This window comes from Nannospalax galili, unplaced genomic scaffold (genome assembly GCF_000622305.1).
Source record: "Nannospalax galili isolate Female #2095 unplaced genomic scaffold, S.galili_v1.0 scaffold617, whole genome shotgun sequence".
Classification (NCBI taxonomy): domain Eukaryota; kingdom Metazoa; phylum Chordata; class Mammalia; order Rodentia; family Spalacidae; genus Nannospalax; species Nannospalax galili.
The window spans coordinates 1,760,492-1,783,631 of record NW_008341872.1 but is presented as its reverse complement, the minus strand read 5'-3'; the positions used below and the strand labels follow the sequence as shown (position 1 = coordinate 1,783,631).

The 23,140-nt window shown below is 38.6% G+C and overlaps 1 protein-coding gene and 1 long non-coding RNA gene across 3 annotated transcripts in view; one reads left to right on the top strand and one right to left on the bottom strand.

Annotated features, from left to right (window-relative positions):
* Veph1 (ventricular zone expressed PH domain containing 1) overlaps nucleotides 1-23,140 on the top strand; it is a 243,699-nt gene that overhangs the window by 119,985 nt on the left and 100,574 nt on the right. For both annotated transcript variants that reach the window (XM_008837452.1, XM_008837453.2), the window contains exons 7-8: nucleotides 1,617-1,826; nucleotides 2,472-2,869. In XM_008837452.1, the coding sequence (XP_008835674.1) occupies nucleotides 1,617-1,826; nucleotides 2,472-2,869 (608 nt within the window). The remainder of the gene's footprint in view (nucleotides 1-1,616; nucleotides 1,827-2,471; nucleotides 2,870-23,140) is intronic.
* Nucleotides 18,772-23,140, bottom strand: part of LOC103737622 — a 190,307-nt gene continuing 185,938 nt past the window's right edge. The window contains exon 4 of the long non-coding RNA XR_607409.3: nucleotides 18,772-18,945. This is a non-coding gene — a long non-coding RNA (uncharacterized LOC103737622). The remainder of the gene's footprint in view (nucleotides 18,946-23,140) is intronic.

Here is a 23,140-nt window from a genome sequence, read left to right as displayed (position 1 = left end):
TTCTATTTTATAAAAATATATATGAATACTTACATGTAATAAATATTTTAATAATAAATACTTAAATTTGAATTTATATATTTTTATGTTATGTATATGAGTGTTTTGCCTGCATGTATGTAAATGTACCACATAAGTGCAATGTCCATGGAGGCCAAAAGAAGGCATCAGATCCCCTGAAACTGGAGTTACAGATGGTCGTTAGCCACCATGTGGTTGTTGGAAACTGAACCTGGGTCTTCTGCAAGATCAGCCAGGGTTCTTAACCACTGAGCCATCTCTCCAGCCCCTAATAATTTTTTGCATATTTTAAGCTTTTAAAACATTTCATGTTTATCTGAAAGTCTTACTTGACTTGGTGTTTGTCTTTTACTGGCAACCCTGCCCTAGTGGTGCACAACCTGGCCCTCCTGGGGTCAGTGGGTAACTAAGGATAATTCATGACTTCTCACTCAGGCCCAAAATCTCCTGCAGTGAATCACTGAATCTTGAGGAAGGGATGCATGTGTGGAAAGCTTCTGATTCTTTTCCCAAGTTGTTCACAGTGTGACTAGCCTGGGACCCCATACTTGAAACTGGCATCTGAAGCCAGGCAGTCTGTGCAGCCTGATGCTGACTCCACATAGTTAGTGCTGAAATTGGATAGAATTGTAAGACATCCAGTTGGTGATGAAGAATTACCTGATGTTTTTAAATCTTACATATTTTATGTCAGCGGTATGGAGCATAAAACAACTCATTTTACCCTGAGGATTATACATTAATACTAGCATATGCTGTGATCAGTAGTGATAATTGTTAAGTAAAACTTCATGTAAAGCTAAGCCAGCTCAATATTAGAATTCAGAGGAGCGAGACAAATACATTCTCCCTTCCTGTCACCATATTCCAACTTAGGGAACATCACAGTGCTGTTTCTTTTTTCAGATTTTCTACAGGCTCTTAAACCTGTCTAGGGAACTGTTAGCTCTCAGGGGACCTCACAAATCATACCACACATAACCCCTGTTTGGAAAGAGAAAATTTTAATGACCCACACAGTGGTTTATAATCTCTGTTATAAAGTATGTTAGAATAACTAATATCTTTCTTGAACAATCTCCTTCCTCCAGTACCTTAAAATTCAGAAAGATTTTTCTTACTTTGAAGGTAAAAGACTTATAATGATTTCTCTAAAATTAACAAAGCCAGCAGTTTAAAGAAAACATATGACATTTTCTTCTATTAACAAATACCTCAGCACATATAAAACATCAACACAAGCAAATTTCCTAGAAAACGCATGGTACGAATTTTTGCCATACTTTGAAGAGTTTCTAAATAAGAGTGTGGTAAATGCTCATGCAAACTGCTTTTATTCCACAAACCCTCAGAAAGCATCTGGCATTTGTAACACAAAGTTGGCATAAACATCACTGTTTCTAAACTTCTGGCAGGAGCTCTATAGAGGCAGTATCAAAAGCCTGTGCCCATAATATTCAATGAGTATTTGCTAAACAACTCATAAAAACATCATCCAGCAGGTTTCATTTCCAAATAAGACAGTGAAATCAAACCTTACTATGCTGAAGGGTTTCAGTGACAAGCAGCTCATGCCCCCATCTCTGTTCCTTTAGGAGAAAAGTGGGCACTGAAAATGGCTTCCCTGAGAAACTGGGAGAAGCCACGACCATGGCACCTGAAAGCGAAGACCCTGAAAAGCTCCAAGTTAAACTCCAGGCTTTTGAAGACAAAATAAATGTTGAGCGCAACACCCCAGGCGCCATCAGAAGATACAGCTTAGACCAAGTCTCTAAGGAAGAAAGAAAAAGTATTAGATTTAGCAGGTATGAATTGGTTCTGTTATCTGCACCAAGTATGTATTGCATTTGCTATTGGTTTGTGTCATGCTGTGTCATGCTGTGTCATGCTGTTTTTATACCTATAGCCACTCAAAATTCCGTCCTTTTATGAATGAGACATTATCTGTAGTGCTCTTGTTCAAGTCAGCTCACTATTTTGATTAAGGGAATACAACTGAGAGGCAGGTCTATGGTTTTATTTTTTTTTAAACTTTGTGAAAATAGGAAAGTCAATTTTGAGAATGGCAGTCAATGGCACTTCTTACTTTCTAATAAATAATCAAAAGTGATAAAAGGATAAAAATATGTATATCTATCACTTTGCAGCATGCTTTGCTATGAAATGGATTTAAATCTTTGGGGATGTGATCTAGATATTCTTTTCTTTTTTTCTTCTTGGTAGCACTAAGGATAAAACTCTGGGCCTTGTGCATGCTGAACATGCCCTATACCAGTGAACCACATCCCAGCTCTAGATTTTCAGAGGCATGACTTGTGACATAACCTAGAGGTCCTTGTTTTGTCCAGTCTATTAATAGCCTCTCATGCCAGAGGAAATAAATTTTGTCCTAGTGCTAGGTTTGTTTTGTTATTTTTTATGTCTTTAACTCTTCTAACCTTTGTTTGTAGGTCCAAAAGTTTGGCTTTGCATACTGTGCTCACAAAGGATGTGAGTTCAGATGATGGGGAAGATGAAGAAAGATCAGGAATACCCACCAGCATGTCTCTTTCAGACATAGACCCATTTAGCCATGGAACTGGAAAGTTGCCCCTTAAGACAGCTACCCATGGGTCACAGCCGAGAAATTCTTCAGCATCACACCCAAGTATTATACACACAGAATCAGAGAATGTGCCAGAAACTGTTAAAGAACATGTCCAGCAAGAGACTCCAGGGTCATCCACAAGTCCTGCTGAACACGAAGACAAGCTCTACTTGCATTTAAAGGAAAACCTCAGTAAGGTGAAAGCTTATGCCATGGAAATTGCCAAGAAGATCCCAATCCCAGATCAGTGCACCATCGAAGGTAAGTGCTTTGAACTGCCCACACTCAAGAAATTTCAGATGTCAATGACAAAGACAAACTCTCAAAGTACCTATATTGCCATACTCTTTCATGGGCCAAAAGAGCCATGTTAAAATACATCATTTTGAAAACATCTTATATCTTAGTTACTTCTTTTTCAGTAAAGTTGATCCATCTGTTCTTACCTTGTTGAGCCTACTTAGGTACATCTAAGCCTGCCATTTTTTTTCTTTGATATATATTTTTATTGAATTTTTGTGCATTTCATACATCTTAATCATATTTAGAGGCCCTCCTCTATCTGCACGCCCCCATAGCCCTCCCACTGGATTTCATACATTCTGTCATATATGTTAAAGCCTATCGAGTAAAGTTTGGGTCCCCAGATATCCCTTGGTGTGAGTTCATCCACTGGAGCCTGTTCAGTCTGCCTAGAGTCACTCCCTTAAAGAAGACCAACACTCCCTCACCCAGCAGTGATAAGCTAGCTGTCAATAATTCCTTGGCTAAAGTTGGGGCTTCTTACCCATTTCCCCAGTTCTATGCTGGGTTCTTGTCTGGATAAAGTTTGCACGGGTGTTGTGCATGCTGTCACCATTGCTATAAGATCATATGAGCAAGTTCCCAGCCACTTGGAAAACTCTGTTTTCTTGTGGTCATCTACCACCCCTGGCTCTTCGAGTATTTCCAACCCCCTTCCACAATTGTCCCTGAGCCCAGAGTGGCTTCACTGGTGAGAGTTGAGGGATGCATTAATATTTTCTCTAACTTCTGTTCTGCTATGTTCCGTGAGCCTTAGGTGTAGAAATTCCATTTTAGATGTGTCACTAAGGGGTGGGCCTCTCACAGACAATGATTTTCTGTGTGTGACCAGTTGTGGAACTCTGTAATAGTCTCCATCTATTGCAATAAGAAGCTTCTTTGATGAGTGGTGAGAGGTTTACTTGTCTATAACTATAAGGATACATATTTAGCATACAGTAAGAAATTATATTTGTCTATGGATGTGACAGACACAGATACAGGTTTTTCTCTAAGATCTATGACCTCTCCAACCACATGTATTCGGCTATCTTACTGACATTCTTCAGCCTAAAGAAAGAAGAAACCTTTAAATTTGGGTTTGATTTTGTTCTGAGATAGGGTCTCCTTATAGCCCCAGCTGCCCTGGAACTCACTATGTAGACCAGGCTGGCCTCAAGCTCACAAAGATCCACCTGCCTCTGCCTCCCAAGTGCTGGGATTAAAGGCATGCGCCACCACGCCTGGCCCATGTGTATTTCACTAGTTACAGTACCACGCATGAGTTCCCTCCTTCCCTTTGAGTGGGTCTGCCAATTTTTGCAAACCATTGTGTCACTTTGTTTCTAATTTTCTGTCCCCAATGTGAAAAAAAAAAACAGGGCCTTGAAGCAGGCTCTAGACACAGGTCCAGACAGAATAGAGATAATAAGGGAGGGAAGCTACACTCAGCCATGACTCCAAGAGATTTTTCTCATATACAGTTACTATGTGCCATGTACTGAGCCCTAAGGTGCTCAAGATTCAGACATCAACCAGACACAATCCCCAATTTCTTGGAGATTAGAGGACAAGAAGATAGAGCAGAACCATAGTGGAGAGGTGATGCAGATGATCAAGAGCCCATGAGACTGGGAGCCAGGAGATAACATAAAAACAGAATGTCAGGTCCCAGATCTCCCACAGGAACAGTTTAAAGTGGAACAAAAACACAGTCAGTTTAAATAATGATGGGATCAGTAACAATGTCATTGCAGCTACCCTGGATCCTTGGGCAAAACGAGTAACCATTGAGTATGCCGAAGCTTTTCCTAGTTATAACTTTGATATTTGGTGATCAAAGATTTTTGCACTATTTTAACTTTTTAATATCACTTCTATCAGTTAATAAATTTCTTCACATGATTTTTAAATTTTGTTTTATTATCTTCTATTCTCAAGCCTTTTATTACTTTAGAGATTTATTTTTTATTTATATGTATGTGTGTGTTTCTGTTTGTACATTACATGTATTTGAGTGTGGGTGCCCTCAGAGACCAGAAGAAGGTGTCAAATCCCCTAGAGTCAGTTGTAAGCTGCCTGACATAGGTACTAGGAGCCAAGTTCCGGTCCTTGACAACAGCAGTATGCACTCTGGATCCCGGAACCTGGCACTCCTTTACACTTCATGCCTTTACCCTGCTTCTGGGAAAGACAGTAGTTTGAGACACAGATGCTACAACCCTGAATGCCAGGCCAGACTCACTCTTCTGACAGCCATTTGAACTGGTTTGGACTGCTCACAGGAAATGTAGGGCTAACTGGAACTTTTCACCAGCAATCCTCAGAGGGCAGACATATTCATCTCTTGAGATCTACTTAATGGCCCCAACACTCTTGTAGAACATGCCATTTTCTCACAGGAAAAAGCCAAGCAATCCAACCCCTAGAAAGGAACCCAGTAGAAAGATGGGGATCCAATTCACAGTCATCTAGCTGTGTAGGTTTTGAGGGTTCAGTTTCCCAAACTCTACCTCCCATGCTGTTTCCCACTTCCAAACAAAATAAAGAGTATATGCTGCTAGCCCAGGGAAAATCAGGTTCAAGCAGTCAATAATAACAAATATGATTATCTGCCATGTCTGTGAGGAAGCTGATACTCTCAGTGTCTGTAGTCATTTGATTAGCCTTCTCAAATTTCTTTTCTAGTGGAAAAAAAAATAAAAGTAGTGTTGCTTAATTTAAGTATGTTCTTTGTAATTAGGTATACCAGACTGTGGGGATATCCCAAATCAATAAAGTTCCAAGTTAACTCTTTATAATTGCTCATTTTTCTGATAATATATGAATATGGGTTCCAGGAGTTAATATAAAAGAGGATGAGTGAATTTCAGAGTGCTATCTGTATCAAAGATAGAGTTAGACATGTTTCCACTCACTGAAACTATCAATGTGTGTTTCAAATTTGGCCTAAAATGTGAAAGGTTTACTATATAGTAAGTTTTAATCTTGTTATAATATGGAGGAAGTCTAGAGCTATTTTAAGCATCCAGTTGCAAAACTCAGATTTCTTACTGACTTGAATTATTGGAAGAGTTAAAATTAGCTTGAGACTCCATTAAGGGACTAGTTTTTTGTTGTTTGTTTTTGAAAATGTTGACTGAATCCATCATTTTTTTTTTTTGAAGGATTTGGTTTTTTGAGACAGGGTCTCCCTTTAGCTCAAGCTGGCCTAAACTTGCTATGTAGACCAGGCTGGCCTCAATCTCACATAGATTCACCTGCCTCTGCCTCCCGAGTGCTGGGATTAAAGGCATGCACCACGATACTTGACTCATTCTATCATCTAAAAAAAAAATAATAATAGAGTATTTTCTTTTGATAGTGATATTACCTAGCAGGGATGACCTAGAGCTGTGTGTGTGTGTGTGTGTGTGTGTGTGTGTGTGTGTGTGTGTGTATTTAAGTTGACCTTGGTCCTTATGTCCTTCTGGTACAATTGTAACTAAGTGCCATAGTGCAATGGAGTTTGCAAGCCCACAACTAGCACTCCCAAGAAATAAAAACATGGAGAAAGATTTACTTATGGCAGGTAAGGAGAATATGGGAGGAAGGAAGCATGGGGATTTTAATGGGGGTGGGAGTCTCTGTTCATGTTGGGAAGCACTTTAGATGTGGGCACATTTCTGAGCATGCTCAGTTTTAAGTCATTGTTAAAGGATAGACGGCAGGCACATTTTTGAGCATGCTTAGCTCACAGTCATGGAGCACATGTTCAAAGGGTTAAAATAAAATGGTGGTCAGGAGCCCTTTGGGCACGCTCAGCTTGCACCATAAAGATGGCAGACAGGAACACCTCTAGGCTTTCATCACGAAACTTCAGATGAAAAACAGAAAAACACAATTTTAACATGCTTTGACACATTTTCTCTTTCAAGGAACCCTCCTTGCTTAGCAGTCAACAAAATCCAGTAGCAATAACAGTGTGCTTCTACTTAATAGTTTTGAGTGAGGTGTCTTTGTTATTTTTAAAATATTTTTTGTTTATTTTGTTATTTTGTTTATGTGTATGCATGTCTTGCCTGCATGTGTGTATCCATGTCATGCATTGCCTGGAGGAGGTCAGAAGAGGGCATCGGATTCCCCTAGAACTAGAGTTATGGAAGATTGCTAGCCACCATGTGGGTACTGGGATTCAAACTCTGGTCTTCTGCAAGAACAGCCAGTGCTCTTAACTGCTGAGCCATCTCCCCAGCCCTTGTTCATTTTTAATAAGTTAGTTTTACTACAGGATTCAGACAATTTCCCCATCAAGGAAGTTGTAAACTTTGGAGCCAGAAAAGAATCTGAAAACTTTTCCCAGATCATGAGAATGAAAAACAGCCAATAGGAGATGCAGCATTTATTTCCCATGGGGCCTTGTTTCCACTGCAGTGGCTCACTGGCCCTTTTGGACAGACACTGAATAGAGAAAACTAATTTCAGTTTCTAGAAAACATTTCTTGGTGCTCTGGAACTCATCTCAGATTATGTTACACTCCCAGGTTCATTTCTCCAAAGAGGCGATTTCAGCTAAGGGAGGCAGATGCCATGGTGGCTGCATGTTCCTCTTTTCCTCTTCCCTCCCACACCCGTACCACTTGTAGACATCTGCACTGACCTGTGAGACACTGAAGTCCCTTGGCTAGAGAAAAAAAACCTCCAAATTGCTCTCCTGAGTTATGAGATTACTGCTGGTGCTTGTTATGTCCCAAGGCAAGAGCAGGTGTAAGGCTCAGCATGACCAAAATCAACGGTAAGGATGTTATACACTTAAATCCACAACTTAACACATCCTAAATTCCAGTAGAGGACATCAGATACTGTTATAACCCATTAGCTATGTTTTCAAAAACTCTGCTTGAAGTTTAAAAGGAAGTTTGGTCTTCTTTGAACTATTTAGTTTTTTAAATCTTCCTTTTAAAGACTGTCTCATCTTGGATTGCCTCGTATTTATCTACAGGGAGATGAATGTTCATCCAACTAGGAAATAACATGAAGTGAAATTTGTGAGCACAGTTAGTCTCTTGAGCTACTTGTACGGAGACCCAGAAAGGTTTATCTGGCAGTCAATGAAACCAGACATTTAAACCTAGAAATTATCAGTTCTTTTATTATGGCGTTCTCCTTGGCTACGCTTCTGGTAGATTTAAAGGGGCCTTGCTAACAAATAGAGGCACACGTGCTACAATGGAGAAAGATCATCTCACACCTACCGCCCCCTCGAAGGCTCAGGGACTTTTGCCTAAGCTGGCAAGCTATAGTCACACCTTGCTCATCAAGGAGTCAAGGGGGGAGTCAGTTACCCTTCCCCACCCAATCAGTTGACCTTAACTGCATGTGGGGGAGGAGCTAAGGATATACAATCCAGGAACAGCATGAGGCAACTCTTTCACCATTTTGTGTGGCTGTTGGGAAGTCACAGATACATATTTGAGTGTGGACTTTGCAGCTCAGGCATAAATGGTGGATAGGAGGCACCCACTCTTCTGTAAATAAACCCCAACCCTATGCTCTGTTAGTAAGCCCAATAAACTAGTTAGGATTTTTATTTAAAAGACAGTAAGAAATAGACTTCCCACAAATTTGTAACTTATAAATCACATGTATTATGTGCAGCAATAAATGTGTGTCATTTAAATAAAACAACAACAAAAACAAATAGAGGCACAAGTGAGGACATACATGGGGCAAAAATGCACTGAAGCGTATTTCATACAGCTTACCCTAAAAATAACCATATTAAGGGAGGAGTACTTGCCAGGAGAGCAGAATCAGTTTGCTATGGCACATTTCAATACCCTAAATATATTCTATATGTAACATTTGTAAAGAAAAGGTGATATGGTGGTGCACTCATACCTGCAGTAAGTATTTTTATCATTTTTTCAGAGAAGCTCACACTCAGATTATCAATCATCCATTACTGTTGTTTGGAGACTGCCTGCTCTAAAGGATACAAAGTGGCCCTGAGCCCTTGAGAGTCCCTGCAGAACAGTATATTGGAGTCCAATTCACTACAAATCAAATTGCAGTAAATTGTGTGTTATTTTTCCACTTACTTCCATTGTGAAACTGGTGGTGTTATGCCCTGTGGAGAAGCAAAAAGGCCTCTGGAGATCATCAAATCTCATTTGAAAGCAGAGTAAGCTGAGAAAAATCTGTATTTTTGAGCTCTGTTGGGGTTTAGGTGCTGATACCCTTTTATGTATTTTCCTACATAAGTTTGATGAGAGGGAGGGAAAGGCAGGGATAGGTGAACACAGGTAATTTACCTCTACTTGCACCAAATTTCAGCTGATGGGGGATTTTTAAATAGTTTCTAAAAAATGTGGGTAGTCAAGAGTCCAGGTATTTGATGATTTGGCAGACACTAGTGTGTCCTTACAGAAGGCTACATGCTCACAGAAGCAGGTGAGTCTTCCAGGAACCAACAGAGGCCTGAGTTCTCTATTGACAAACTCTCCTTAGGTGAGCAAATGGAAGCTTGGTAAAGGACAACAAACACCTAGGTTTACATTTTTTGCACTCTTTAGGAACCGGTAAGGAAAAGTAAACACCTATTTTTTTCTTTCTCTTATAAAAAGATTCATCAAACTTTTAAAAAATAATTTTATAGAAATAATTATTTTTCAGATGAATTATTTATATCAAGCACCTCACAGACATGAGCATACTACACTGACATTAAACCACAGGGGCTAGCCATGGTGGTGCACGCCTTTAATCCCAGCACTTGGGAGACAAAGTCCTCCTGGTCTACTTAGTGAGTTCTAGGCCAGCTGGGGCTATAAGGAGACCCTGTCTCAAACAACAACAACAACAACAACAACAATAATAATAATAATAATAATAATAATAAACCACAGGGGCTAGAAAGATGGGTCAGTGGTTAACAGCACCTGTTGCTCTTACAGAGGCCCAAGGTTCATTTCCTAGCAGCCACATGATGGCTCACAACAGTCTGTAAGTTTCAGTGGATTTGACACCCTCTTCTGGCCTTATGGGCACCATCCTACATGTGGTGATCACACATACATACAGGCAAACACTCATACACATACAATAAAAATAAATAAACCTTAAAAAATAAAATAAACCATAAACTAATCAACATGATGCTGTACAGGAGCTCTGAGAGAATGAATCTGTCACTTGAAGAACAGTTCTCACCTGAGCAGCCTCTCTAGCATCTGCCAGGGAGACTCTCCACATGGAAGGCCTGGGCTCTTCTCTGATTTTTCTCATAGGAGAGATGACTCCCAATTTATGACCCATGGGATCCGGCCTGCCTTAAACCACAGTCCTTCCTCTGAGAGTGTGATTCTGTTTCTCATTTATAAAATTTAAGTTAAAATATGTTTTACAGAAGATGATTTAAGTTTATATGTTTATAGAAACATTAATTAAGGAAATAATATCTTACTTGCATAGTTAGCAACAGAAGCAGGTGACTATATCCCCCCCTCCAACAAAAGATTTCCAAAGCATCAAGGTCTGAAAACCTTATTTTCATTTCTCTGGTATTTACACACACAAGAACCTGGTGGGCTGGACAGGGGACATTCACACAGATAAGCCTGAGGTGCCCTGCTCTGTCAAAATGAAAAGTTGGTATTGGTGACTGAGAGGCTCTATTTTATATTCTTGAGGTAGAAGTTATCATGCTTATTTACAAATACAGAATCGGTGGATAGTGGCACTGTTGTTTTCAGTAAGATGCTAATCATGGTGAGCATATGCATAATATAAAGTGGATAAGCTGTCCACAGAACAGGAATGTGGTTCTGCAGGCAGATCACGTAGAATCTAATCTATACTGACAATCAGGGAGATGTCCAGCAGAAGAGTCTTTAGGAAAAATAAGAAGGGTATGTAAAAATGCAGGGCTGGACAGAGGCTGTACAAACGTCCTAGACAGAGAAAGAGCACAGTCCACTCCAGGAACTGAAAACAAGCCCATGGGGAACACTGAAGTAAAATGAAATCTCTGCCTTTTTGAAACATCTTGTGGGATGAACCAAGAACTTTTTAAAGGAAAAGAAGAAAATTGGTAGCATAATGTCAAGTTGTGGTAGGTCCTAAAAAACAGAACATAGTAGGGCAATAGAGAGACAGATGTGGGATAGAATGGCTGTTAGAGAATGGTTGGAAGAATTCCAAGATCACCTCAGTGGAGGTGTGTAAAGAGGAAGAAATGGGGTGGAACAGCAAATTCAAAGCTCTGAGGCAGAAAGAGAATGTAGACCAGGATGGTTGGACTAGAAATGGCAAGAAGTGTTCATGCCAAAGCTGTCAGCACTGCAGAGGTGGGGGGTGGGGGGGTGCGGGTTGAGTTTGATCACCCAGTGGGTTTGCTCTTTTCTTCATTTGGTTAGCTGGGCTAGGGGGCTGTCTATCTTGTGTATCTTTTCAAAGAACCAGCTCTTAGATTCATTAATTATTTGTAATTTTTTGTTTTTATTTCATTGATTTCTGTTCTGACTTTTAATATTTCTTCTCATCTGCTTGGTTTGGGTTTCATTTGTTCTTTTTCCAGATTCTTGAGTTATATTATTAAGTCATTTTTTATGTTCTTTCTGATTTCTTAATGTAGGCACTGAGTGCTATAAACTTTCCTCTTAGGACTGCTTTTAATGTGTACCAGAGGTTTTGTTGTGTTGTGTTTTTATTTTTCATTTAGTTCCAGTAATATTTTTGTTTGTTTCTTCATTTCTTCTTTAACCCAGTTCATCGTTTAGTACTGTATTGTTTAATCTCCATGAGTCTGTGTAATTATTAGAGCTTCTTTTGCTGTTGATTTTAAGCTTTGTGCATTGTGGTCTGTAGAATATGTGGAATTATTTCAACTTTTGTATTTTTTGATGTTTGTTTTGTACACTAGTATGTGGTCTATTTCAGAGAAACTTTTATGGTCTGTTTAATAGAATATGTATTCTTTGGTGATTGGGCAAAATATTCTGTAGCTGTGTGTTAGGTCCATGATATCATTTAATTCAGGTGTTTCTCTGTTTATTCTATGTCAAGATGGCCTGTCTATTAGAGAAAATGGGGTATTGCAGTTACTTACTATTACTGAGTTGTGGTTAATCTGTGTCTTGAAATCCAGCAGTACTTTTTTTGTAAAACTGGGTGCACCAGAGTTTGGTGCATATATGTTCATGTTTGTAATATCTTCTTGATCAAATGTTCCTTTGATTAAAATAAGGTGATCTTCCTTATCTCTTCTGATTAATTTTAGTTTGAAATATGTTTTGCGTGATATTAGGATAACAACACCTTCTTATTTCTTTGTGTCATTTGCTTGGAATATTTTTTCCATCCTTTCATTCTAAGGTAGTGCCTGTCCTTAAACGTAAGATGATTTTTTTTTGTAGACAACAAATAGATGGATTTTCTTAATCCAATCAACTAGCTTGTATCTTTTGATTGGAGATTTGAATCTGTTGATGTTTAAAGTTATTATTGAAAGATGTGTATTGCTTACTATCATTTTATTTTCTGTTTGTGTTCTTAGTCTTATTTTGTTTTTCCATAATGATAGCTTTATTTGTTTTACTTCCCATAGCTTTTAGTATGGTCATTCCTTTCTTCAGTCCTTTGTATTGCTTCCAGTATTCTTTGTAGGGCTGATTTGGTGGATATGAATTCTTTCAACCTATTATTATCATGGAAGAGTTTTCTTTCTCTTTTGACTATGATAGACAGTTTTGTGGGTAAAGAAATCTGGATTAGCATCTGTGATCATTTAGAACTTGGAATACATTATTCCAGGCTCTTCTGGCTTTTAAAGTTTGCATTGAAAACTCAGCTGCAGTTCTAATGGGTTTTCCCTTACATGTAACTTGTTTTTCTTTTGCACCTTTCAGTATTCTCTCTTTGCTCTGTATGTTTAGTGTTTTTACTATGATATGCTATGGGGAGTTTCTTTTATGGTCCTATTTGGTGTTCTGTGTGCTTCTTGTATCTGTATGGGTACGCCTTTCTTTAACTTATGGAAGTTTTCTTCTATAATCCTGATGAATGTCATTGACCTGAGATTCTTCTCCTTCCTCTATGCCTATAATTCATGGATTTGGTCTTTTCATGGTGTCCCACAGTCCTGCATATTCCATTCCTGGGGGGGGGGTTCCATATTCTTTGCTTGAATTGTTCAATTTTCCAACTTTATCTTCAAGTCTTGATACTCTGTTTTCTGTTTGATTCATTCTGCTGGCAAGACTTTCTTTTGCCTTTTCTAGTTAGCTTGTTGAGTTTCCCTATTCCATCTTCATCTCAGCTTGGGTTTTCTTCAATATTTCTATCTCTTTCATGAATTCACCTTTCAAATCCTGAATTGTCTTTGTCATTTCATTCAGCAGTCTATTTGGTTTTTTTTGTTGTTGTTGTTTTTTTTTTTTTTTTTTTTTTTTTTTTTTTTTTTTTGAGCTTCAGTCAGTTTATTCTTATCTTTTTTGAGTTTCTTGAGTTGTTTTGTGTGTTCTTTAAAGTCTTTTAATTCTTTGATCATGTTTATGATTGGTCTTTTAAGTTTTATGTTCTGAGGTTCCTCTGGATAGCTCTCATTGAAGAACACGTCTGTAACTGGTGGGATTTGGTGGGAACATATTATCTTGGTTTTTCATATTATTTGTGTTTTTGTGTTGTGACCTATGCATATGGGCTTTATTTTTTGGTGGTGGTCTGATATGAAATTCTAGTCTGCCTTTGTTGAGTAGAAGTTTAGTTCTATTTTTATTGCTGTCATAGCTTGGTTGCTTTCTGGTTAGATATAACTAGAGAGTTGGTCTGTGCTTCAGGTTTCCACTTTTGATTTTTTTAATTGGAGGGACAGAGTGATCACAGTCTGGTCTAGTATGCCAGGTGGGCAATCAAAACTACAACTGTGAATGTGGAAATTGCAAAGGAGTGGGTGAGTTCTAAGTAGCTCACCAGGGTGTGTGAACTTTGGTTCTCACCCTAGTCCCAGAGAGGGAAGATTGAATAGCTTGGCCATTTTTTGAATCAGCTTCAACTTTATAGCTAATTTTGTATCTCTAATAAACATATACATTCCCTCCCCAAATTCCTTTCTTTTTCATGTTAATTTTCTCTTCTTTTCCTTCATTCCTAGTTTAACTTCAGTTGGGAGAAAACAGGCTATATTATTACGCAGTTTTGAGGCTTAACTCATTATTTGCTTAAATTCATTAATTAATATGCATCAGTTGAAACAAATCTACAAAAATATATTTTTAAAAAGAGTTTTTTAAGTATTTTACTTATTATTTTTATTTTATGTATATGAGTATATTGCCTGCGTGTATGTGAGTGCACCCATGTCATGCAATGCCGCAGAGTTCAGAAGAGGGCTTCAGATTCCCTTGGAACTGGAGTTAAGGATGGTACGTAGTCACCATGTGGGTGCTGGGAATTGAGCCGGGTTTTCTGCAAGAGCAGTCAGTGCTCTTAACCACTGAACCATCTTTCCAGCCCCAAGAGTGATTTTTTTGTATATTTCATAAATATTGTATGAATTTCACAAAAAAAAATCTCTTTAAAAAATATATATATAGAGAGAGAGAATCAGGTTTGTGTCTCCGAATGCCCTTTGATCCACTAAAGCCTGTACAACCTACTAAGAATCTCACTCTTAATTAAGACTGAATGAAAATCACAAAGAAATTCAACTTAAAAATGCATTATATGTATATGTGAAATTCCCAGATATTAAATAATAAAAATGAATATATTAACTGATGTGGCAAGAGCCATCTTAATTGTGACAGGGACCACTCCCTGAGCAGGTGACCTAGGCTGTACAAACAGAGAAAGGGAACTGAACAGCAGTTTGCACGTGTCTGCTCTCTGCTTCTTGACTAGGAATGCAATCTGACCAGCTGCTCCAAGCTCCTGCCTTGACTTCTCTTTCATAATGGGCTTTATCTTGAATTTTAAGATAGGTTAAACCTTTTCTCCCTCAAAAAGGAGACAGAAAGAGAGTGAGAGAGCTCATCAATGCGAAAAGTAACCACATAGAATTACACTAATCCAATAGTTGAGTTATTTTTAGATATTTATTCCTGCAAGATTTTACAATTGCTAAATGTGGTTTACAAATTTGCTTCTGAGCACCCTAGTGGTCCTAGGAGGGAGGGAAACTATCAGTTATAAAACCAATAGTGTCCATAAATTAAAATAACTAATTGCTTAGTAACATGTAGAAAGGAAGCTATTTTTCTATGGTCTGAAATCAGTTCATTAAAAGTAGTGTTTATATCACACAGCAAACATATAATCATTACACATAGCAATAAAAAAATGGTGTAAACCAAAAACAAATATAAGAGACAATTTAGGGGACTGTTGAGATGGCTCAGCAGTTAAGATCACTGGTTGCTTTTGCAGAAGACCTGAGTACGATTCCCTGCACCCACATGGTGGCTAACAACTGTCCATAACTCCAGTTTCAGGGGTCTGATGTCCTCTTCTGACTTCTCCAGGCATTGTACAACTTGGGTACACTTACATATGTGAAGGCATAAAATAAAAATAATAAATAGGGGCTGGAGAGATGACTCAATGGTTACGAACACTGACTGTTCTTGCAAAAGACCTGGGTTGGAATCCCAGCACCCACATGGCAGCTAACAACTGTCCATAACTCCAGTTCCAGGGGATCTGACAGTCTCTTCTGTTCTACGGGAGCATTGCACAACACAGGTGCGCTTACCTACCTGCAGGCAATATACACATACACATAAAATAAATAATAAATAAATAGATAGATAGATAGATAGATAGATAGATAAATAGATAGATAGATAGATAGATAGATAGATAGATAGATAGATAGATAGATAGGGGCTGGAGAGATGGCTCAGAGGTTAAGAACACTGGTTGTTCTTGCGGAAGACCCGGGTTTGAATCCCAGCACCCATATGCCAGCTAATGAATGTTCATAACTCCAGTCCCAGGGGCTCCGACAGCCTCTTCTGACCTCCACAGGCATTGTACGACATGGGTGCACTCACCTACATGCAGGCAATACGTGCATACACATAAGATAAAAAATAAATAAAAATTTAAAAAATAATAAAATATTTACTACTAATAATAAATAAAATATTTTTTTAAAAGAGAGACAATTTAGTAATGTTTGAGGACATTTTTGTATGTCACAACTTGAAATTGGTCCTTACAGGCATTGACTGGTCACTACAGGCATCTACTGGTTTTAGCCAAAGGATGCTGATAAATGTCTTACAATGCATAGAACAGCCCTTATCCAAACAATTGTCTACCCCCAAATATCAGTACAAATCAAGAAATGCAGCAAGAGGATCCTCGCTTCTCAAAGTGTGGTCTGGCCCAGCAACATCAGCATCACTTGGACACTTGTTAGGAATTCAGATTCTCAGGCCCACCTGAACCTACTGAATCAGCATCTACAATTTAACAAGGGTCCCAGATGATTCATATGCACATTAAAGTTGGGAAGTACACTATCTACAGGAGTGAGAGGATCAGTGGATCTTACTACAGAAAAGACCTCCTGTACAAGAAAGTTGTAGTTTAATTGATTCATTCTTTTTCCTGATACCAGGCTAGTTATCTGAACCCTTCATGGTACTGAAGTTCTAGTCATCCATCTGATGATTCTAGTCACCCTCTGATATGGATTTTAAGAAACATGAATAGGGCCAGGCATAGTGGCACACGCTTTTAATCCCAGCACTCTGAAGGCAGAGGCAATCAAATCTCTATGAGATGGAGGATAACCAGGTCTACATAGTGAATTCCAGATTAACTGGGCCTACAGGGAAACCCTGTGTTTAAAAAAGAAGGGAGGGAGGGAGGGAGGGAGGGAGAGGACAGAAGGGATGGAAGGAGGGAATAAAGGAAAATGGATGAATAGGCTGAGAAGCCAGGAAGCTCATTCTTAGGAATATCGTTTGAACTTGAATTTAACATCCTTATGATTCATTCACTTCTTTATGGAAAATAGTTTTAAAGATCTCAAAATATGTTGTGCATCAAATATTCTTACTGATGTCTAGCTAAGTTGTATAAATGAGGTAAAATATATAGATTACATTTTGCTTAAAATATGCAGGGAATTAAAATAAAACAAAACTACGTGGGAGGCAATATGTTCTCCTAAAGTTGAGAGAATTAAAAGTGGGTGAGACAAGAGCAAATTTGCCCTCATTGATACTAAATGATTAACCCAATTGGTCTTTATTCCTTTTTATGGGACCTGTCACCACTCTACTTACTATAAATAACCTTTTTTTTTCCTATTGAATGTACATGACTTTTTTCTTTCATAAAGAACCTTGAATACACTTAAATATAGGCTATCTTTTTCCAGTAAATGTTGACAATTAAATCTCTGCCTATAATACTGTTCTAGTTTCAATCTGTTGCTGTGATAAAACACTCTGACCAAAAGCAACTTGGGGAGGAAAGAGTTTATTTCATCTTACATTTCGATGAGGGAAGTCAAGGCAGGAACTCAAGACAGGAACACAAAGGTAGGACTGCTTGCTATTCCGTGCAGCATCACCTGTGACCAGGGAACTCACAGCCAAGCAAGTACGGCAGGAACCATTGTGTATATAGTTTGTTCTCTGCTTTGCTCACTGGCTCATGCTTACCTGGCTTTTTCATAAAGTTCAGGACTACCTACCAGCAGAATGCTGCCATCTATAGTAAGTTGGGACCCCTACATCAATTAGGAGTCAAGATAATCCCCCATAGACATATCCACAGGCCAGTTTGATCTAAACAATTCCTCAACTGAGGCTTCTCCTTTCACATGACTCCACGCTGTGCCAAGTTGATAATTAAGGCTAATCAAGACATCCCTAACAAATTCCAGCAATCAGGAGGCAGAGGCAGATGGATCTTTGTGAGATCAGGGCTAGCCTGATCTACATAGCAAGTTCTAGGCCCCCCCCCAAAAAGACAAGACATATATCCTTTGCATTCCTGTAGTGCTGATATTATCCAATCTCAATAATTCAAATATCAAATACATATTGAATGTTTAAGATGTGTGCTAGTATTTTTATAAATTGTATGTTTAACTTTTAGATCCCTGGTCTATTGTGTATTTTGAATTTATACATATCAGGAAGAATTCTTCATTTTTAAAAAGTCATTCAATAACTACATGAACAAACTTGTTTGAGAATTCAAAGCACTAAAATATTAGAAAATTTCCAAAGCAAAAGCTAAAGCAATCGCATACTTCTACCCATAGTTAAAGTATTACCTGCAAATACATTTAATATAAATAAACGTTTGAAAAAAAAAAACATCTAATTTCAGTTAGAAACTTGTTTTTCAAACATTTGAGGATTAAGAAATTCCCAGATGTTTTTAACCAAGCATTACTTTTGTTAACTTTTAAACTCAAGCACATTTTTTAAGGCAATGTAATCCATGTGTTTCAAATTCATTTCCACTTTATCCATTGAGACATGGCTTGGGAAGGTCTTCTGAGCTCCATGAGGTGTTTTCCTGATAGCAGAAATCTCAAGAAATGAGCTTTGCTCGTGTTAAGTAGTGGCCTATACCCAGATTATCATATGTGGCCCTAAGCAAAAAAAATTTTTTCTAGTTTTGATCACAGTCCTTTTCTTCCATTTGAGGCATTGTAAGATAATAAGAACTTGACACAGAACCAGCTGGCTGTGAAAAAGGTTTGTGCAAGGATATGTGAGTGCTGACTGCTCATCCACTGTAGGTGATGTTGCCTTGGACTATCACAGCAACAGAACATGGAGTTAAGTACAATAAATAAGTTTAAAAGTTTGAGAAAGCAAAAGCCTAAAATCACTTCTATTAACAGTACTACCTTTGCCTTCTCCAGACAGAAAGGCTGACCTTCTCCAGACAGATGATGGTAATTTCTGACTCCTTCTGAATAATGAACTTCATTATATGCATAGGGTGAGGTGGTCGGGTGCGTGGGAACATGGGTTCCAGCAGCCGGTCTGGACCAGAGGCTCTGCTCAGACTTCACCATGCACCTCAGCATCCATCCTCTTCTACAATAAGAAAGACATCAATAGATTGAGGAGCAGACTTGGAAAGGCATCTCCCCAGTACACTAATGCATGCATTATCACCTAGTTCTTCGAAATAGGAGCTGAAAAAAGCTGCTAATTTATGTCCATCCATCCAATGATTTTCAGACACAATTCTTAGTCTTTTGAGTATTTCACACTTCTACAATCATTTTATGCATAAAATAAACTTAACTGATTACTTGTCTTAACTGATTACCTGAGACATCTAGTCCTCTGGGATAACAATATGTGACAATTATATAATTATAGGTTAATCAAACCTATTATAATAGCAGAGCCCAATTCTCATCTATTACCTGTTGGGAAAAAAATCCCTGATGAAGATTGTTTTAAGTTTTTATTTATTATTTTCATTTTATGTATCTGAGTATATTGCCTGCATGTATGTGAGTGCACCTTGTCATGCAATGTCTGTGGAGATCAGAAGAGGAGTTATAGAACTGGAACTGGAGTTATAGATGGTTGTTAGCTGCCATGTGGGTGCTGGAAACTAAACCTGGACGCTCTACAAGAGCACCCTGTGCTCTTAACCACTGAGCCATCTCTCCAGCCCCCTAATGAAGATATTTTCATGATTATGAAAGCAAAATGTTCACTGTAAAATTTTGTCAGATAAGGCTCAAAAATCATTTTAGTCTTATTTTAGCTAATGTTAGAAATTTTATATATTTTCTTCCAGGGTTTCTTCTATTTATTTATTTATTTATTTATACTGGTCTTTTTGAGTGGGGTCTCCCTGTAGCCTCAGTTGGCCTGGAACTCACTATGTACACTAGGCCAGCCTCAATCTCATAAAAAATCTGCCTGCCTCTGCCTCCCAAGTACTGTGATTAAAGGCACGCACCACCACATCTTGCTCTTTCTTCTTTTTATAAATGGATATTTATTCTTTGGCAATTTCACATCTTAATGCAATGTATTTAGATCCTGTCCATTCACCTTTCCCTGCCCAATTCCTCCCAGACACCCCACGTTCTACATCTTCTCCCATCGTTATATCTTTTTTTCCCTATGTTGAAAAATATTTTGACCTTATAAGACAGAATTATTTTTCAAAGATGCTTTAGTTTATAAAAAATAGTAAAAATTTAATGAAAATGTAAAATAATTTAGAAGCGCAATTTAAAGAGTTAATTTATCTTTGTTACAAACTGTTAGCAGGATTACATTTTAAGTGGAATATTTATATTGGAGCTCTGGAAACAACAGAGCTGCTTAGTGACATTTCCTTTATTTCAGTGTGAAGAAATGCCAGCCAGATTTCTCTGTATAAGTAACATTTATCTTCACAACTGTATTGAATAAAAGTCACATCTAAAGTGTATTGAATAAAGTCACATCTTTCTTTCAAAGGCTATTCTTTTGCCATTCTTTGGTAAAACATATTTCTTTCCTATTCATGGATACCTTTGATACCAAAACTAAATTAATGATTCAAAAAACAAACTTGAAGTATAGATAAGTGTTTATATGGTGTCTCACAATATTATTCACTGTTGCCAGATTGTATTATCATCTGGCATTGGGAAACTTTTTCTGTAAAAGGCCAGGTAGTAACTATTTCTGGATAGAGACAGGTCATGTGGTTTCTCTCCAGCTCGTCATCTCTGCCACTGTCTTTTGAAAGCAGCCATCAGTGGCAAAGTCTTGTCTATTTAACAGCTGAGGTGTGGTCTGAGAAGACACCTATACATGATTTTGTCATTCTTCAAACATACAGTATACTTTCACACACTTAGATGCTATGATGTCATTAGCCAAAAATAATCTCAAAGGACCACTGTCATATTTATGGTCCATCACTGGCTGAAGTGTTACCTGGGGTATGACTTTATTTAAATGAATGTCCGTGACTGTGCTCCAATATAACTTTATTAAACAAACACAGTGAGTCAGTTGGCTTATGGACTGTAGTTTATCAACCCTTGCTCTAGGCAGTTTTTCCTAGCTATCATTCACCTGTAGTTTTCAGTTAGACGGCGATTTTAAAAATACATTTTATTTGTTATTATTGTGTGTGTGTGTGCATGATATGATACGGGGGGAGGCATGACACAGTGTGCATGTGGAGGTCAAAGGGCAACTTTGTGGTGTAGATTCTCTCCTTCCACCTTTATCTGGGTTCCAGAGACAGAACTGGGTTTTTCAGGCTTGGAAAGCACCTTTACCCACTAAGTCCTCTTACCAGACCCTTAGATTGCATTTAAGTGTTTCTGATCTCTTATACTAGACATCCAGTGAGCATTGCTAGATGCAAACCAGAGTACCACTGAAATGGTAATAAAGGAATCAAACATACAAGTTTAGGAAACTGGAGGACAGAGGAGACAGCAGCAAGCAAAGAACATCAACAAAGTGTTTTCCCAAGTATCAAGGGGGATTTCTTACAGTCTAGCAATCACTGGAAGGGCAGCAAACTGCCCTTCAGACAAACTGGGTACTGACCTCATGCAGTCACCATCTAAGCTGCCACACTTAGCCCATCTATAAAGTTCAAGGGGTGTAATTGAACTGGAGAGACATGCTCTGACACTAAATATTTTGATATTCCCGGGTTTGAAGAAAGGAAAAAATAATGCCAATAATAGCCATCAGTTTAATACATAATATTTGTACTGCCTTTAAGCTCTTCCGAAATCCATCTTCTTTTGCCTATTTTTCAGAGACTCAAGGGTAACATTTGTTAACATATTTGCATTGGCTCTTAGTATCCACTGATAAAATTCTTTCATGTGAGGAAAGGGCAGAAAATTGGAAGACAATGAACAACAGAAAGGAGGTTTCTAAGGTGCTAATTTGCATGTCTGGGTCTCTGTCCACATAAGAAAATAACAGATGGTGGGAAGCTGGTAGCTGTGGTGCCTGGTAGACTATGTCACACAAAGCAAGGTGTTAGGAAACAGCGTGCTTGATAGCGACAGATGCAAACTTCAAGGGTCACTGGGGTCTTACATAACCGGCTGCACTGAGCCAGTCACTCCTGTGTCCTTCTCCCAGCAGTGTACTTTAAGAATTGATGAGAAGAAGTATGCAAAGTTGGCTGATTGTTTTTCAGAGCTACACCTTTTGTACCCTGCTCTCTCTTTTATCCCAAAGCAGGCACTGATTATATTCAGGTCCTGCTCTATTCGGAGAGAAAACACTCCAGCTCCTTGGGTTATTACTACCACCAGGGCATGCTTGCCTTGCCTTTGATTTGACTTCCTTTCCTCATAATAAATCTTCCCCGTCTTCTCCCTCTCTTTGATGTTCTCCTCTGGGTCTCAGTTCATTGTGTTTGGATTTCTTTTATCCACATACATTCCTTTCGTTCTTCATGTGGCTCTACTCCCTTTGGGAATGTCAGTGAGAAACACATTCCAATACCTCACTTCCCCACTGCCCCATTACTCTGAGTTTTCCATAGCAAGTTTTCAGAGAGCATTTCATCGACTTTGTGGGTAATAATGTTACTTGAGTTTTAGTGTAAATGTCCTGGTTCACAACAGGGTAGACTCAGTCACTGTAGCAAGGTGCCAGTTAAAGAGATTAGTCATGATGAAAAGAGGAGAAAGGAGATTGAATCAATTTGGGCTCCAGTGGAAGGAACAGGTGAAGTTCAGTCCTCCTTCCAGTCCATATTTAGGCATCATAAGCTTTAAACAGGGAAGCAAGGGCAAGAGATATGTGGAACTAAACTGTCTGTGAGGTGGTTTCATTGAGCACTGTCTCATTTCTGGTTCTCCAGGATGACTGCAGAAGTCCTTGCTTCTTGAAGAGAGTAACCTAAGATAACTGCTACCTCTCTGGGGTGGGGGTGCGACCTCAATATCAGAGATACTGCACAACCGACGGTTGGGGTAGTTTCAGTCCCTTGTGATAAAGACGGCTATTAATCATATCTGTTATTCTTGAGATCCAAGGTGTCTGTAGGTTTGGGTGCCTTTGAGGGTCTAGACAAGGATACTGTAAAAGACGACATTAAGATACAAAAACAATGGGGCTGGAGAGGTGGCTCAGCAGTTAAGAGTACTGACTGTTCTCGCAGAGGACCCTGGTTCGATTCCCAGCACCCATATGGTGGCTAACAACCATCCATAACGCCAGTTACACCCTCTTCTGACCTCCATGGGTATTGCATAACATGGAAGAGCTTATATACATGCAGGCAATA